Below are 16,706 nucleotides of genomic sequence, written 5' to 3'. Positions count from 1 at the left end.
AAACACTTTGTTGAAGTGTTTAAGTTATAAACAAAACCCCTTTATGATACAGTCATTGCATATAAAAATAAGACACCAGAATTTATAGTTCATTTTTATTAGAAGTCTCCAAACTCCTTGCAAAATCATAATGGAATTATTCTAGAATATCCTGGTAAAAATTCTGCCTCCATGAATTCAGCTTTGTATAATATTTGTCTGCATTTCTTTCTGCCTTAAATTTTACTCCATGGTTAAAGAAATGCCCCTCTGCAGGGACAGCTGAAGCAATGCTTTATGTATCAGACAGCAGTTATCAGAGTGATGTGCCAACAAGTATCAGGTAGAAGTAACTAATAATTTTTAGCATTTTCCTCTGAGGTGATAAGACGAAAGTGTGCCCTGAGACAGAAAAGAAAGGGATCACAAAAGGTTAAAGTAGCAGTTCACAAGTCAAGTAAAGTGAAAGATAAAAAGATATTAGGGCTTGAATGTCACAAATGTGTTCCCTGCACCTCATGTTTTGTGTAATGGGTTTGCACCACACATTGTTAATCTCATGAACGAGTTAAGCTTGAGGTGATTTGGTGCACGACATTTAAGCAGCATCAGAAACTGCAATCAAGCACATGGACTGCATGGTAACTGTATCCAAAATCTTCCATTCTTAGCTGCCAACATTCGTTAAAACAAGACATGCTTCTGTTTAGAAAAACTTCTGATCAAAAAAATAAAATCTATGCATTTGTGAATTTTAGGAAAAATTCATGCAACTTCAAACTTCACGCAACTTATAAAGGAAACAAAACCAATTTATTTTTTACATTTTTTCCTTCTTTAATTTTTCTTTCTACCTTTTCATTAACACTAAGTTTTCTGTACAAATACCTTAGGATTCTCATGGTCAAGAAGACTAGAAAGAACTCTGAGCATGTGATTTGGGATACTTGCACATATTTTCTTCCCTGCAAAGACAGAACACATAAATATGTTTGCAAAATAGAACAGATTAGAGCATGTTTCTTTCTTACTTTTTAGAATCAGTATTAAATCTAGTTTGCACAGAGCAATAGTATTTCTTGTCCCTGACAAATGCTGCTCAGCATAACTGAATTGAAATCAGTGAAGTTACTCTGGATTTATGCAGTTGTAGTTTTTGTGTTGTTTATGCAACACAAAGGGGATTTAAAAAATTAACAAAGGCATTATTTTACTTACAAGAAGCAGACAATTTTTCACCCTTACCTTACTTTCCGTTTAAAAAGAAGTAAATTTAATTTAAACTCTTTTTAAGTCTCTTGGACACAGACAGGATCTTATTTTCTTGGGGGAATCTCTGCACTGTCGAAGGGACGGCAAGGTGAAGGTTAAACTCCTCACCACTACTCCTCAACCCAGTTCTTTCTGTTTACAAAGAAACCTCTTACATAAAGTTTGCAAAGTGTCCTTTGAAAATGACCTGGAATGTAGTAACGGCAGCCTTCACATACTAACATGAAAAAGAATCAAATCTTATAGGGTGCCATTGCTTATTTGCTTAATTCTTTAAAATTCAGTGAAGCTAATCTCCCACAACTGGAATCCTAGGGAAAAGAGATGTGCTTAAAAGCATTGGTTATAACACTAAACATCTCTGGTTGTGGTCCCTGCTGCTGATTGTAGTCACTTGGAAGAATCCTGATAAAACAGGAAAAAGATTCACAATCTTCCCTATCTATATATACACCTATATATGAATAAGGTTGTCATTCAAAGTGTAAGACACCTGCACTCCGCAGACAAAGATTCATGAGCAAGGCAGCACAGTACTCCAGGTTGTAATCAGACAGACAATCTGGGTCTATTAGAACATCAACCAGCCAGAAAATGAGCCCATCTTTGATCATTGCCGACTGCAGTGTACGCCTAGGATTAAAAAACAAAATTAGATCACAAATCACAAATGTCAGATCACAACATAAACAGCTTTCATATACATTTATAGCTGGTACAAGCACATTAGTCTGTCAAAAAAAAAAGATAAATCCCTAAACTACACATTTTGGCAGAATCACTAAACTAAGTAATTAACAAAGCCTGAACAAATTGAAGATGCAGATTCCCATACAGTTAGAGGACTAAAACATTGTTAGATAGATTCAGGGGATTTTGTCTTTTGTTTTATTTTGTTATTTTTAAACCTGTGGACTGCTGAGGTAAATATCTTCATTGTTTTCTAAGGCTTCTTACTCCAGCCAAAATGGCATTTTTAATTGTCTTTTAAAATTGGTTTAAAAAGCCAGCTACACACAACAGATCCATAAAACTAATTAATTACTTCTGTCACAGCTAGCCATAGCACTGTAGTGCTTTTGTACTGTCGATGTGACAAATTTGATATTTTTGCTTTAATCTATTTACACTTTTCTCTAGAGATTCTTAAATCTTATGTCCTTTATTTGTAGTTGCCTTCAAAGACTATGCTGAATGAAGTGCCAGGTGGCCAACTGTGACCTACAATAGAACTTCTACACTTTACAGTAGAAAAAAAATAAAATATGTACAGGTAGAGAAGTCTTACTAAAGAACAGCATTTTTAATAACATTATTTCCAAGAGGCATTATATTTAAATTGCAAAGATCAAAACAGGTGCTTTCCTGGCTTTGGTCCTGAAAGCTCATACGTTTTTTAGTGCTGGATATTGCAGCAGGTCTATGGCATGGACTAAGCAAAGTGGGGACATCTCACCACATAATAAAAAAGTTTCCCTTATGTCAAGTATTTGGAATTAACCTGCTATAAGATTGCTACTTTCTAGAAAATAAAAAACATCCAAATTTTCAGTATTCCTCCTAACTGCTGTGAAAACAGAGTTCCTAAGCTTGTATTTATTTGATAAATAGAACATACCCTTTACTGCTTTTGCATATTTATTTTGTGGTGGGCACTTGAGTCAGACTGCTAACGCAAAAGTAAGAAAAAACACAGCCCATGCATAGACAGCTCCAGGAAAGAGGGTCAACAGGATAAAGATGAAATCCCTGAAAAATGTTTGCAGAAAGGATAATGAAAACCTTATGCTCTGGAGTGTAACACAACTCTTTTTTTTCCATGTAGGATCATCAGAGCATTCTACATTAAGATTTTCACTTTCTTCAGTTAAGGAACACATACAAAGCACACAAGGCTGTGGTAGGAGATGTACATTTACTTGAGCCTTGACAGCTGGTAGGAAGTCAGGTTAATTCAGTCAGCAAAACTGAGTTCTCCATAATAAGTGACATTGCTTTCATCAGCCATCAGGGGTTCTGATGATTGTTAAGGGAAAATCAAGTGCTCTTCTTTCCTCCCTGAACAGAGCCTAACTAGCCTGCATTTCCTCTCCTGCTGTCACCACCCCACTGTGCTTTCATCACCTGAGGCTGAATTTCTGCAGAGCACCCAGAACATTCTCCCATGTAAGGGAATCCTTGTCTTCAGCTTTCAGTCTGTCCTCCAGCATTTGCAGCAATGTTGGGTTCTGAGAAAGGTAGGCACGACCTGGTGCAAAAGGTGATGAAAGAACAGATGCTGAGATAGCAGCTACGACAGACAAGCTCCAGCTCTTTGGAAAAGTAAACAGGATTGACCTCAGCTTCCTCTTGACAAACCACAATCTTGTGCCAAGATCCAAACAAACCTGCACAAAGTTGTGTAGCAGACCAGTTGCTTTCAATCTAGACACCTGGGGTGTTACAGGTCCACACTTGCCAAATCAGCACCACACAGAATCCACTTTGAGTATTTGCTTTTTGATCTATCAGTTTTGTACAATCAAGGCAAAGAACAGAAATGTCCCAGGAGCTTGGGAAAGTCAGGTGCCCTCCTGCTACTGACTTCAAACGAGATTTCAGCGCTTAGCAATACTTAGCTCCAAAAACAGCAACAAACCAAGAGCTTATTTGGGACAGGCAGAGATAGAAAGCTGGATATATATGTATCTGGATTGCTAGCAGTGATGCACAAAGGTTTATTCAGGTGAGGACAAGGAAAATGCAGGAGCCACAGTAGTTAATACTGCACAGCCTGGTAGCAGGTCTGCCCACAGGACCCCTAATTAATGGGGATTTTTCTCTTTCACCCTCATGGAGAGACTGAAGACTATATTAAAGCCAGCATCTGAGTAAGCTCCCACATGGATCACAAACCATCAAAACAAGCCAGAAATACTGAATACACAGTGTCAAAATGAAAACCTTCCAGATACTGCAAAGATGTTTTGAATGCATGTAACAAAAGACAGTGAATACCAAGAAAAAGGGTGCAAAATAAGGCTCTAAATCTTCTCATGCACTGACATGCACTTGTGAAGCACCAATAAGACAGCATTATATGAAAATGCTATCTTATTTTCTGCAGTGAATCTTTTACCTTCTGTCAGTGAAGCAAAAGCATTGATGAGCCTTGCCATATACTGTCTGACTACCTCACTCTTAGAATATAATAATTGGAGGACACTTCTCTGAAAAACAAAGCAAATGTTAATAAACCACAAAGAAGGAAAACACAAAAGTTAGTCTTCTATAATATTTTAAAAGCTTCACTAAACTTACACATAAAAAAACTAACAACCCTTAGAATGCATATCAAGTTGTCAATATGAGGTACAATTTATCTTTTTATTGGCAAGGGGGTGAAGGAGAGATGGAAAATGAACAAATAGGCAAATTACAGCTTCTCAGCAGAGTCTGTTAAAACAACATTAAACTCTATGGTATAGAGTGGAAGTTATAATGAGCCAACACAGTCTAGTTAAAGCTGGTACCTAAAATTAATATTCAGTCAGTAACAAAAAAAAAAGCAACTTAAGTTTTGCTGATGAACTTAAGTGCAGTTAATATTACCTGAATGCTTTTCTTTGACAATGAAGAGCATGGGAAGCAACTCAGTAACCAACACCACCACACTGCAATTATTTCTAATCTGTTTTATTTCAGGCTTTACTTATAACTTCCCTCTTCCAGAAATTTAGAGGGACTAAAAACTGATGGTGGATTTAATAATTCTTTACATTTCCTAGTGATACAAGTGACTGACTGTTCCAAAGACAATGAAGCCACAATAAACCAAGTAGGCTCAGTTCCTTGAACCCCTGGGGAACTCAATTATGCACAAGTCACTACAACAAATGAAAAAAGTTTTGCTTTTCTTAGCAACAGTACTGGGTTATCAGTGACTGAAACAACTTTTCAAAATCAACACACCAGCAATTCCCCTTTCTAATGACTGGCTCCAATCCACCTCAGGTTCATAGAAACAGGTTGACCAAGCTGTTGCAGGTGCACAGTGACACATTCCACAGCAGCATTGGGAATGAAATCCTAATTTAGTTCTTATCTTAGATCAGTGAAATGAATTGAGTGTTATTATTTAACAATACACAATCACTCAAAAAGAGACACAGGATCTGATAAGCAAGACCTAAAGGGCCTCAGGCTAAGGGCCTCAGGCTTCGGTTCAACTCACAGAAGTGAAGCACAGAGAGGTGATAAACTTCCATTTGTCTACAAGAACTGTGTCTAAGCTAAGAGCTCTTGCAATGCAAAGCTTTGCCATCACATTTAAAGACCAGGATATAGAAGCTAAATGTATCACCTAATTTTGGCACTACTACCTTTTTTTTTTTCCTCCCCTTCCAGAGAGCAATAGAATTTTATGACCAGCAAATCATAGATACAAATGAGCAGTATCACACAGAAGTGATATTGAAACTCTCAGTTTCAGCTGACCTGACAGTTGCTGTGGCAATCTAGGAGGTCATTACTGATGTAGGCTTGCATGATAGTGTCTCTTTGTTCTCCAGGATATGATGTTGTCAAGCGCTAAAATAAATAACAAGATAAATAAACAAGTAAAAAAACCCACAAAAAGTCAAAACTATGGATTGATGACCCTGGAGATTTTAAAGGTGCTGATACTCTGTAGCTGAGAAACCTCTTTCACAGGGAGCAGTAATTCAACCTCAGAGACCTAAGGGAAAGAGAGGAAATGAACTGACCTGAGCTCAGCTCTGTGATCCATTACAAAACTGTTACTTGGGAGCTGTCATCATTGTCCATACAGGAAGGATATGGAATTACTTCCCATAAAGTTAAAAAAGCCCCTCTAATTAAACATCTGAGAGCACTGGCCTAGAAGTACCTCTAGTCAGAACAAACAGATTGTATTTTATGTGAAAACTGACATTGAAACTTGATCAGAATTCCACTATTATCATCTTTCATGACTTTCACTTGGAACACATCAGCTTCCTTTTCAGCAGGAAAATGCAACTTCCTGTTGTCACCTGTAATTTTTCTGAAACGTCATTACATGACCCAAATAAATGAAAAGGTAAGGACCTTGATTATAAAGGAAAACTGGTGATTAGAGTCAGGTATGACTTGCCTACAGCAGTATTTATATAAATAGAAACCAAAACAATATATAGAAAAAGAAACTGCCTAAAACAACAATTTATTTCAAAGCAAATCAGAAATTATTTCCACTGAGTATCTCAGAAATCTGGGAATTCCTCATGTAAGGAATCAGTCTCTCCTCAGATGAGAAGGACACTGCTAGATTACAGATAGACACCTCCTGTCTTGGCTACCTTCATCATCTCAACAGCCTTTGCAAACTTCCCCAACAGGGAAGCTGCCTGTGATGCTGAATTCATCACCAGAATGACCATCTTGTTAGCAAAATGGATCTTAGTTCTGGATGCTTCCAGAGGCCCTGTCCTTACCCAGCGCAGAGCCTGCAGCAAGAGGGCCTTGAGACGATCACTCCCTGTAATCAAATCTTTCTTCAGCTTCTCATAATCCAAAGAGGGCAACAATGGCACATCCTGGACCTTCCTAAATGCAAACGGAAAAGACATTCATCAAAATTCCCTCTCCTAGTTCAGTGCAGCTGATGTTACTGAGGTGAGAAGAGCCAAAACAGGAAGTCTGCTTCAAGAAAAGAACTTCCACATTTTCACACTTTTTATTACCGTTATAGTGTTAGAACAGACTTGTCAAATTTGGGCTTATTTCTTAATTATGCATGCAGCTCATTTACCATCATAACTTGCAGGCAGTAACTGGCAACCAGCCAGTTGATGATCTGAGATTTTTACTGGCACAAAACAGTACAGTAATATCCTTTTTTCCCCTACCCTACTGGACCACAAGGGCATGAGGACAACAGCTCATGGCTCTTGACACAGTTAGAAACAGATGCAGTAAAAAGCTGCAGCTCCAACTCCACCTCCAAACCCTCATGCACACAGAAAAGTCTTCTCCAAGGCAAAGGTGGTATGGGCTGAATGGATTGCTACAGGCTGGAGTATGCTCCAGCTTACATGAGAATTAATACAGGACTACTTTCTATGCATCAATACTATCTTGCTATTTTGAAATTTAACACTGGAATATAAGTTTCCCTTAAGAAAACTGCTTACAGTCAATGTTTTAATCCTAATATTTAAATATAATCCATTAAAATATTTTAATATCTTCCCATCCTACCACTTTTCAAAACCAATTTTATATTCTATGTATAATTGACCCAATATCTTGTAAACAACAGAATAAAAACAGTGTCTCAAAAATTTAATAAAACTTCACCTTGAGTATACGATCTTTATTCAATATTTTAAGACAAAATTTATTAAGTCAGACACAAAAAAATTAAATGCATCCAAAAATCCATTTTACTAATTTCCCCTTTTTCTGGATTTGTGAGAATCAAACCAATTACAACAACAGGACTGAAATATGTGAAAACACTAAAAATACAGCAACAACCTCACAGGTGTGGAATGGATTAACAACATTCTGCTGAAGTTCGAACATTACTGAAGCTGCTCAGCAGAAGAACACAGATCACACAATATTTGCATTAATGGCCCCTGAGGTCAGAGGAAGCACAGAGGAGCAGTGAGATCCATTTGCAGACAGCTGGGAGTGTACTTCAGTTTACAAACCCCTCCTCTTCTCTACAGACAGAAATGAAGCTCAGCAACAAATACTTACATGGAGGCTAAAGATGCTCTTAACAATGTGGAAGCCTGGATCACAAAAAGAAACAAAAAAGGAAATTACAGCATATAAATCCAAATTTCACATAATGTCACCAATGAGGCCCAAAGTGAATTCTTTCACTGAGGTTCTGCAGTTCTTTTCCTATAAAAACCTGTGCTGTAAACCAGAAACAGCTAAAGAAAGAGCACTTCAGCGTTTATCTTTCTTTTCCCTTAAAGTGTTTCACAGCTAAAAATCTCATTTGTTGTGATCTGACCATATTATCCTCACCCACATATCCCACAAATTATCTATGCTTGAAGCATTTAAAAAAATAATAATAAAAAATGAATAGAAAATACTATCAGAAGCCTGCTGAGGAAGACGAAGAACTTGCTAAGCACATCCATTGACTTTATATGTTTTTGTACCTTTAAAATTGCAATGATATTTAACTGGAGACCCAGCCTGCATTCCTGTATATAAATTTATTGTAATTCTTTGTTTCATGTATTCTGGTATAGATAAAACCAATATGAACTAGCATGCCATTTCTTAGTGGTTCTGCTTAGTATATTATGATTAAATCTTGGCTATTTCTTCTCTGATGCAGGGTGACACAATACCTGTACAGGCACCACTGTGCAATAAGGAACATCAACACCATATAAAAGTTCCACATGAAAGCTGTCTGCCTCAGTAAATATTTTTTACTAGACTTAATTGTAGGTAAGCAAAGAAGCAGCAATTCTGGCATAGGAGTGCTTCATGTCATGCATTCTGATGTCAACTACATGCTGTATTTGCAGAATATTCAATGTCATCTCTTTGTGCTGATCTCTCCGCTAAAAATCTCTCATTACCACTTATGCCTGTAAAACTGGTCTTCTCTCCTAACTGAGCCTCTTTCAATAGGAACTATATAATCAATGTCTATTGTCAGATTCAAAACTGTGGGATTTAGGAGACAAAAAGCATGAAATACCATAGAGAATATTGAATTACGCCAACTGACATATTCTTGAAAACATAACCTCATGGGTATCCTTGTAATACAAGGAACTGTTCTCTTAGATGTAAAATCAGCTTATATGCATGTTGGAAACCATTTCATATTATGTCAATGAATGATTTGTACACAATAGACAATTAAAACTTCATACACTTCAGAAGTAACCTGTCTGGACCAGCAGTTCTCACATCATAGTTTATCTTATATAACAGAAAAGTCTTTCTAAGTATGATATCTGCCCATAGACTGTTTTGCCCTTGTTCATTTTCCTTAGCATTTTTGAGAAGTTAAAGAGTTAATTTTGTTCAAACAAAACTGTTTTCGCAGTAAAAACATAAAACCTTGTAGCTGCATGTGTAATGAAAGCACAAATCACTTTCCTTGTCTCTGTCAGCACCTTTCTCCTTTCTCTGTTAGAGGAAATGGAACAAATTGACTATAGCACTTGAATGCAAAAAAAATTATAGAGCCCTTGGAGATGGAAGGTCAAATAGAGAATAGCAGTGTGAAAAGAAACAGAGCAGGGCATTAGGGCTATATAGATGTATATAAAGAGTCTCTGCTTCTCAACAAAGTCTTTTTATGCACCTCTTTGCTGTTTTACAAAGAAAAACATGTGCTCCAACCAAAATCTAACCAGAGGATAACTGGTTAAGATAGACGTATCACCCTTCTACACAGATAAAACTTTTTGGTAGTGTAGGATTTTGCAAGTTTTTATAAAATTTCAAACTACAGAAAGTTCAAGTGGAAAAACATTCAGATCAAATAGGACAAGGTCCTATTAATTCCCAAATTACTTTTTAAGCCAGCAGACGAAGCACAGCAAGGTATTTAGTATGGTTTCCTTCTGTACTCTTCCCACACCAAGGAAGCACCAGAGAGTGAGGCAGGCCCTGCACTGAGGCTCTGAGGGCAGAGTCACTGAGCTGGAAAGACTTCTGGTCACTTTGCTGATCAGACTCAGTTTATCAGTCTAGAACCTGCACAGGAGGAAGTTCTTTCAGGCTTTTGGTGTTTCTGGGAAAGCAATAAGGATAAAGTTCATATTACATTAGGTTCAATGATCCAGGCTAAACAGGAATGGAGAAAGTTTTGAGGGCCTAGTTTGCTCTTCACTGCACTGCACTATCCTGATTATTGTCAGCACCACTGATAGGCAGAAAGAATGCAACTATGTTACAGGCAGAGGTTTCCTTTCTTCCTTTCATCTGCATTATTGCAATTAGTCATAAGTAAACTAATCTGTATCTGTGGCATGCTGAGTAAGGCACTGGCACAGGAGATACCCCTCTACTTCTGATTCAGCCACCAACTGCAAACAGAATCCACACACGCCTCTGGGCCTCAGTTTTTTCTCATCTGAAAAGAAGATACAGGCATCAATCTCTTGAACAAGCTGGGTTTTGAAATCTGCCAATGAATGGCAAAGTGTAAGAGATAAAAAAATAAGATAAAAAGATTATTTTGCTATTAAACAATTGAATGTTTATGACACAATCACCATAAATAGAAATTACTCAGTAGCTCTTCTTCTACTCATTTTTATTAGATTACAAAATTTATTTACTCAGCATTTTCTCCCAAGTCCTTCCCCCAGTCTTTCCTGGAACAAGTTAGCCATAATTTTAACCCTTTGAGTAACAGTATACCTTCGATTGCCAATGAAAGACAGGCAAACATGTTCCAATGTCCCAACACTCATAGACTTCATCTTGAAAAAAATACATTTCATGCAAAACCTATCTTGAGAGAGGATCATTTGTCATAACTGAAAGACATGCAGAATTCTCAGTGTCTTAAGGAAAGAAAAAGAAACACAAGGGAAAACCAGCCCAAGCATAGCTCTTTCTGGTAGGATCATAGTGTATGACTTATGTTTGTGCTGGTTCTTGCCAAAGCCAAACCAGGTGCCACATTAAGTCAAATAATTCTGTCATGATGCACATTAGCCACAGATGGCATCCCTTTATTTCTGAACAAAGACATGCATGAATACGAACAGCATGGAATAAACCAAAGAAGTTCAAAGGGAAAAAAATAATTCAGTACTTATAAAAGAAAGCAGATGCACTTCATGTGCAAGCCAAAACCACAACTGATTTTATCAAATACTGCAGCCCTATATTCAAGCCATATCCCCTTTGCTGTTTGATGTATATATTCATAATATGCTGAAGGCAAAGCTGAAAGCCAGATTTTGTCCTCAGTTCCCACTCTGAAAACGTGCTGTAAGAATTCAGTGAAAATTCAATGCAGATTCAGAATTAATAATCAAAGATATGTGATGAATACGTGAAGAGTAAAACCAAAATTTGAGCAGATTTCTACAAATCTATGTTGAGTTCATTTGTTACAAACTAATAACAAGAAGACTGCTCCACACAGCCTGTGAGGGATTAGACCCTGAGCTTGTGTAACCTGGCAGGTCTACTGGGGCTATGCAAAGTATTATTTCATAAGAAGATCTACAAATGTTTTTAATTATTTTTTCCTACTTATACTAGAGATATGCTGTTATGAAAACTTCCCACTTGCCATATAAAACAGGTTCTCTAAGACATCTGATGTGTATACTAAAAAGTCACACAGTAATACTGTGTGATAATGTAATGACAACATGAATGTCAGAAAGAAGTATAAAATAATATACATAAAAAGTGAGGGGACCTGAAAGTTACCCATGTAGTCAAGAAATACCTCAGAATCAGACAGCTTTACAAAAATTTTATAAACAACTCTGCACAGTAAATGTGGTATTACATTCTACACTGTATAAAGTTAAATGTAACTAATGCTTTATATTAATCTGTGTAAAGAAAAATCTTTTCTTTAGCAAAAATAATTTGATTCATAATTGCTCATCTGTCATCAACCCTTCTCGATCTCAAAACAGGAACAAAATGCTTAACATCAAGTAAAAAGTGTCTATTATGAACATTCATGTCACCAATGGGAACAGGTTGATTGATACAGATGATCTTTCACCATAGGTTGATGTGGGTAGTCTTCTCTAAATCAAGATAAAAATAAGTATGTAAGGAATAGTCCATTTCATTTAGTATTTCTAGTACTATTTCTCAAAATAAAATGTTTTAAGAGGAAAGTTGAATGCTCACAAGGGTTTACTTTAATGTCAGGTGATATATATGTTTGAAATTTAGGCAGCCTTTCTTGAAAGGCAAAATTTTGTTTTACTTTAACAAAGTGATAAAAATATAAATATGTATTATTTTAAATTGACTGTCATTTTTCAGAATTGGTGTCAATCACTTTTATGAATTGATTACATACTGAGTTACTTAGAAGTAGACTCATTTCCTTTCTTCACAAAGAATGCACTGACTATGGGCAGTTATAAAATTAGATACTTATGGTGTACTTGTAGTATTGCCAGAATACAAACTTCCATCTGGGGTACAGAAGTCACAGGCAGTACAGAGAATATAATTTTGTGTTTTCAGTGAAACAGGATCATTTTAACTGTGTGAAAGAATTTCATAATCTTTACTACCAAAAGGAAGTCTGGCTTCAGGAATGAAAAATACAAACATGTAGAATACAATACTCCTCTGAAAATCACAACTCAACTTGCTCAAATACCTTGAGCAATATTTATTTGCTTTGTCAAAGGTGTTTTGGGGTCAGCTGGTCTTGGCACACTTCAGAGAGAATGTATACTACATACAGATGATCCCATGGAAGAAACAATTACTTTCTGCATGCTATAATAAGCTGTGTTTCATGTAAAAGTTGTGGACAAAGCTGCTCTTATGTTGACATGCTGGGTTATGTGCACAATGAAGCCATAAGGTTACCCAGAACATCTATTCCATTCCCCATGCAGAATTTCCAAGCCCTGCACATTTTCTGGCTCTTCATAAACCACACAATTAATGTCATGACAATCTAAAATGCAGGGAAAATTGCTGCACGTTGTGAAATAAAGAGAAATACAGACTGTGACAGACTGAGCAGGCAATGTGAAAGGAAATAAAGATAGACACTTACATATCCGTCATCACAAGGGCTCATAGAGTAATATCCCTTTATAGGCAAACAGACACACATTAAAATAAAGAAGATTAAAAAAAAATAAGTTAACAGAAATAAATCACAGAGAAATGCACAGTTCTAAAAAACAACCAATAGAAATTAGCTAAAAATTAACAGACTATTAGCTTTGAAAAGTATAAACACGTTCTCCTAATCCTCATACTTGCAAGTCTCAGAACTGAAATTGCTGCATCTCTCTTGTGATATATCTGGATATATTTCTCCTCTCAACACCTGACAAACACACCTAGTTTGCACATTTTTCCACACTGTCAGTGTCAGAACAGCTACACAAAGCACTGATGAATTTACAGGAGTGTATGACCTGTACTGCTCACTCCACTGAAGCAGCCAAGAGAGAGACCCTGAATGTGGCCTGGATCAGAAGACCTCAGCTTCTGAGAAAGCACCTGCCACTATTCTCCACACAAGCTTTGATTGGAGTTTCTGACCAGCACACAACAAAGACTGAAAGAGACAATTTAAGGCGTTTGAGCAATGTTATTAATTCCTCATCCCAAAAGTTTCCAGGGATAAACTAAGAAAGTCTCTTGAGTGAAACCTAGATGCAGTTACTAAAATAAAGAATGGTGCTAATTCATGGTTTGAGTAGTTTAGTACAAAATATCCCATGTTCTCCTTAATTGGACTAATATACTAGAACAGCTTTGTATCTAAAAAGAACAGCCTTAATTAAAAAAAAAAAAAGTACACAGTTCAACACAATGAAATAAGACCAACATTAATTATTCTGCTTCCAATCTTTTTGTGCAAACCTGCCAGCACTTACTTTAGAGGACATATTTTTACAGATTAATAAACACATAAACATCCTATTTAGCAGGCTGCTCTTTAAAAGACTCATACAGCCTTACACAGAAGACATAAGAAACTTGCCACTCTTCACTGTGAGCAGAAAATAAAGTTATCTTTATTCTTTAGCCAATTAAAAAAATCTGACATTCTTTTTATTATCATGACACTTAGAATTCCCTGATGTGAATGATTACTTTAACTTTCATGGTGTTATATACACAAACAGACAGTTCCTGGCAAAGACAATTTAAAATTAAATTTAAGACAAAGGATGACATTGATCGAGACCAATAAATGAGCAAAAGAAACCAGAAGATAAACTGCATCGTGATGAGAGACTTTTTGACACATGCATGATCTGAGCCAGTAAAAATGGATGTAGGCATCAAGACAAAAGATGGCATTAAATGTTTAACATTAAAGGAAATCACAAAAGGTTGGAGACTACTTTCAAAGTCCGTTCCAAAATGGGCTATTCTAGGATTTGAGGACAGTGACAGGAAAAGTTTGTGGAAATTCCTACTGAAGGCAACACCTTACCCTTAAAGAGTTAATGTAAACAAAAAACTGTGCAGCAACTTGTCAAAAGGGCATTATATACTGTATCAGAAGGAAAAAATTAACTTCTCCTTAACTTCATGCTTACATGAAGAGGTAGTCTTGTTTCTTCTTTTCCATATGTAAATGGGAATATATAAAAATAATCCCACAGACAGGGACATAGAAAACTGAATATGTCATCTGAAGAAAAGTTCACTTAGGGTAGATGCTGTTTGCTGCAATGTGTACTTTATTTTTAAATGAAAGAGCAAACATCTGCATAATAATTCATTATGAATCCACTCTGAATGGTTTATTTTACAGAGGAGCTGGTAATTTTGTCCAGTGACAGAACTTAAAAAAAAACACCCCACTACTTTTCCACAGCTTCAAGAGTGGTGTCAAAAGAGACCCAAAACTTGCAAGGGACATTAATTCACCTAATTGTAGGTACAGGTAAATATAATCAGACTGAATAGCAGCAAAAACATAATGGGCATTTATTCTATTCCACGACACAGGTGCAATACATGCAAACAACTTTACACCTCTCAGGTCACAGAAAGATTCTCCAGTGGTTAACACCCATCTCTACTATTGACAGAAAGTGCACATCTGAAGGAGTTCCTGTTTTGTCTCTAATCCAAAATTTAGAGAACCTTATTATCTTATCCCTAATCCAAAATATTCCAGGAAGGTGTACACCTTACTTCAATCCAAAAACCTATCTGTGGGTTTCAGATTTGAGCCTGTGCTACTTTTGATGGTGTGTGAACGTACAGTGTTTGTGACAAAAAGCCAGAATCCTCTTGGCTTCATGGTGTGTATTGAACAAAAAATTGCAGGCATCAAAAACTACAACCCCTGCTTCTTATCCACCAGACAAATCAAGACTAGAAAAGGAAAATGGTGAAAGAAAATGAAGTAAAACTTGATTTTTTTTAAGAGTGTTAAAAATATAAGGGACTGTGATAGTCCTGTAATAGATTGCTATACTTAAAACCATACCATTACTCACATCAGTTCTCTATCCAAAGGAACACTAGAAAGTCAGGAATCGATTAAATCTTCAAATAAATGTTTCCTCAGCTTGTCAAACCTGTTGTTCTGACCTTCTATTCTTGAATCCACACCTTCTGATCTGACAATTCTCTTAGGTTTCTTATCTCCCAATACAGGACCACACATGTCAAATGACATGATGGAAGGTGGCGATAACATTCAACTGCAGCTAAGAGAAAAACCTTATGGTAAAACAGGGCTTTAGAGAGGCCTTGGAAATGCCTCCCAACTGTAACACACTACTGTGGCCTCTCTCCCACTGCACACAGCAGATGCATCCTGTTAATAGACTGTAGATCAGGCTCACAAGCTGACCCAGAAGGTCACAGAACTGGCAAGAGACATGGAGCTGTTCTGCAAAAGAATGAGATCCAACCCAGCTCACCAGAGAACACAAAGCTGACACTAGAAGCCCTTGTTAAGTAAGTTTTGAGGTACAATTACAACAGAAAACTTTTTTGGCTGTCATTGCCTCAGGTCTTAAAGACAGATCAATAAGACTTGCCTGTAGGATTTGTTTTCCTGGTACAAATTTCCTCCAGTTTTAAAAGACAGGCCTTCAGCCATGGTGGTGAGCAAGCCAGGAAGCTGATGTTTGCATATTAACAACTGATACAGGTCACCTTTATCATAATTTCAAAACCTGAGACCTCACAGCTTTCTATTACACAATACAACTTTCCCCAACATTAAAAGTTGAGCACCATGTACTGGGAACAAAATCAACTTTGCATACAAATAATGCTACTAAGGATGTAATCCAAGGTATACTCCTTAATTTCCTTGGACAATACTTCTTTTGGGTTACAATATTCATATAATTCTCTTTCCCAGTGTAAGTAAAAACTACCAGTGTACAGGATTTAACAAAATATACTCTAAAGCTCAAATACAGATCTCTGAGAATGATGCAGTTTTAGCATTTTCTGCTCTCAGAACCTGACCCAAAACCTGGATTGTCCCGAGTTGCATCAGTACAACTGGCTGTGAACTCAAGCACTTCCTCTTCTCAAACTATGTAATGCATGTCCACTCATACCCTAAATAACAGTGGTGGAAATTTAAGGCTGCATGACAGTACAACAAAAAGAGTAATTTCCTTGCTAATGATTTATTTTCCTGCTCATTTATTTAGAGATATTGATCCAGAAGAACAAATTTATTTCAGGGTATTGTCCTGACATTGGTGATATCAGTGAGACAAGATCATCCTGAACGGTCAAGGTGAAGTGGG

General features: G+C 36.7%; 1 protein-coding gene across 7 annotated transcripts in view; it reads right to left on the bottom strand.

Annotated features, from left to right (window-relative positions):
- The window catches only part of ARMC9 (armadillo repeat containing 9), a 63,589-nt gene that overhangs the window by 28,444 nt on the left and 18,439 nt on the right, over positions 1 to 16,706 (bottom strand). For 5 of the 7 annotated variants that reach the window (XR_004498767.1, XR_002002073.2, XR_004498766.1 and 2 more), the window contains exons 10-17: positions 13,010 to 13,045; positions 7,999 to 8,033; positions 6,726 to 6,837; positions 5,728 to 5,820; positions 4,370 to 4,460; positions 3,376 to 3,499; positions 1,745 to 1,884; positions 868 to 944 (exon numbers count right to left, since the gene is read on the bottom strand). Coding sequence is in view for 3 of the 7 variants with exons in the window: in XM_033516823.1 (XP_033372714.1) it covers positions 868 to 944; positions 1,745 to 1,884; positions 3,376 to 3,499; positions 4,370 to 4,460; positions 5,728 to 5,820; positions 6,726 to 6,837; positions 7,999 to 8,033; positions 13,010 to 13,045 (708 nt within the window). In the remaining 4 variants the exon portion in view is untranslated. The remainder of the gene's footprint in view (positions 1 to 867; positions 945 to 1,744; positions 1,885 to 3,375; positions 3,500 to 4,369; positions 4,461 to 5,727; positions 5,821 to 6,725; positions 6,838 to 7,998; positions 8,034 to 13,009; positions 13,046 to 16,706) is intronic. The other 2 variants (XR_004498768.1, XM_019007780.2) reach the window with 1 other exon arrangement.

Source organism: Parus major, chromosome 9 (assembly GCF_001522545.3).
Source record: "Parus major isolate Abel chromosome 9, Parus_major1.1, whole genome shotgun sequence".
In the NCBI taxonomy this organism is placed as follows: domain Eukaryota; kingdom Metazoa; phylum Chordata; class Aves; order Passeriformes; family Paridae; genus Parus; species Parus major.
Note: the sequence above shows the minus strand (reverse complement) of the source record. Positions and strands in the feature narration are given on the sequence as shown.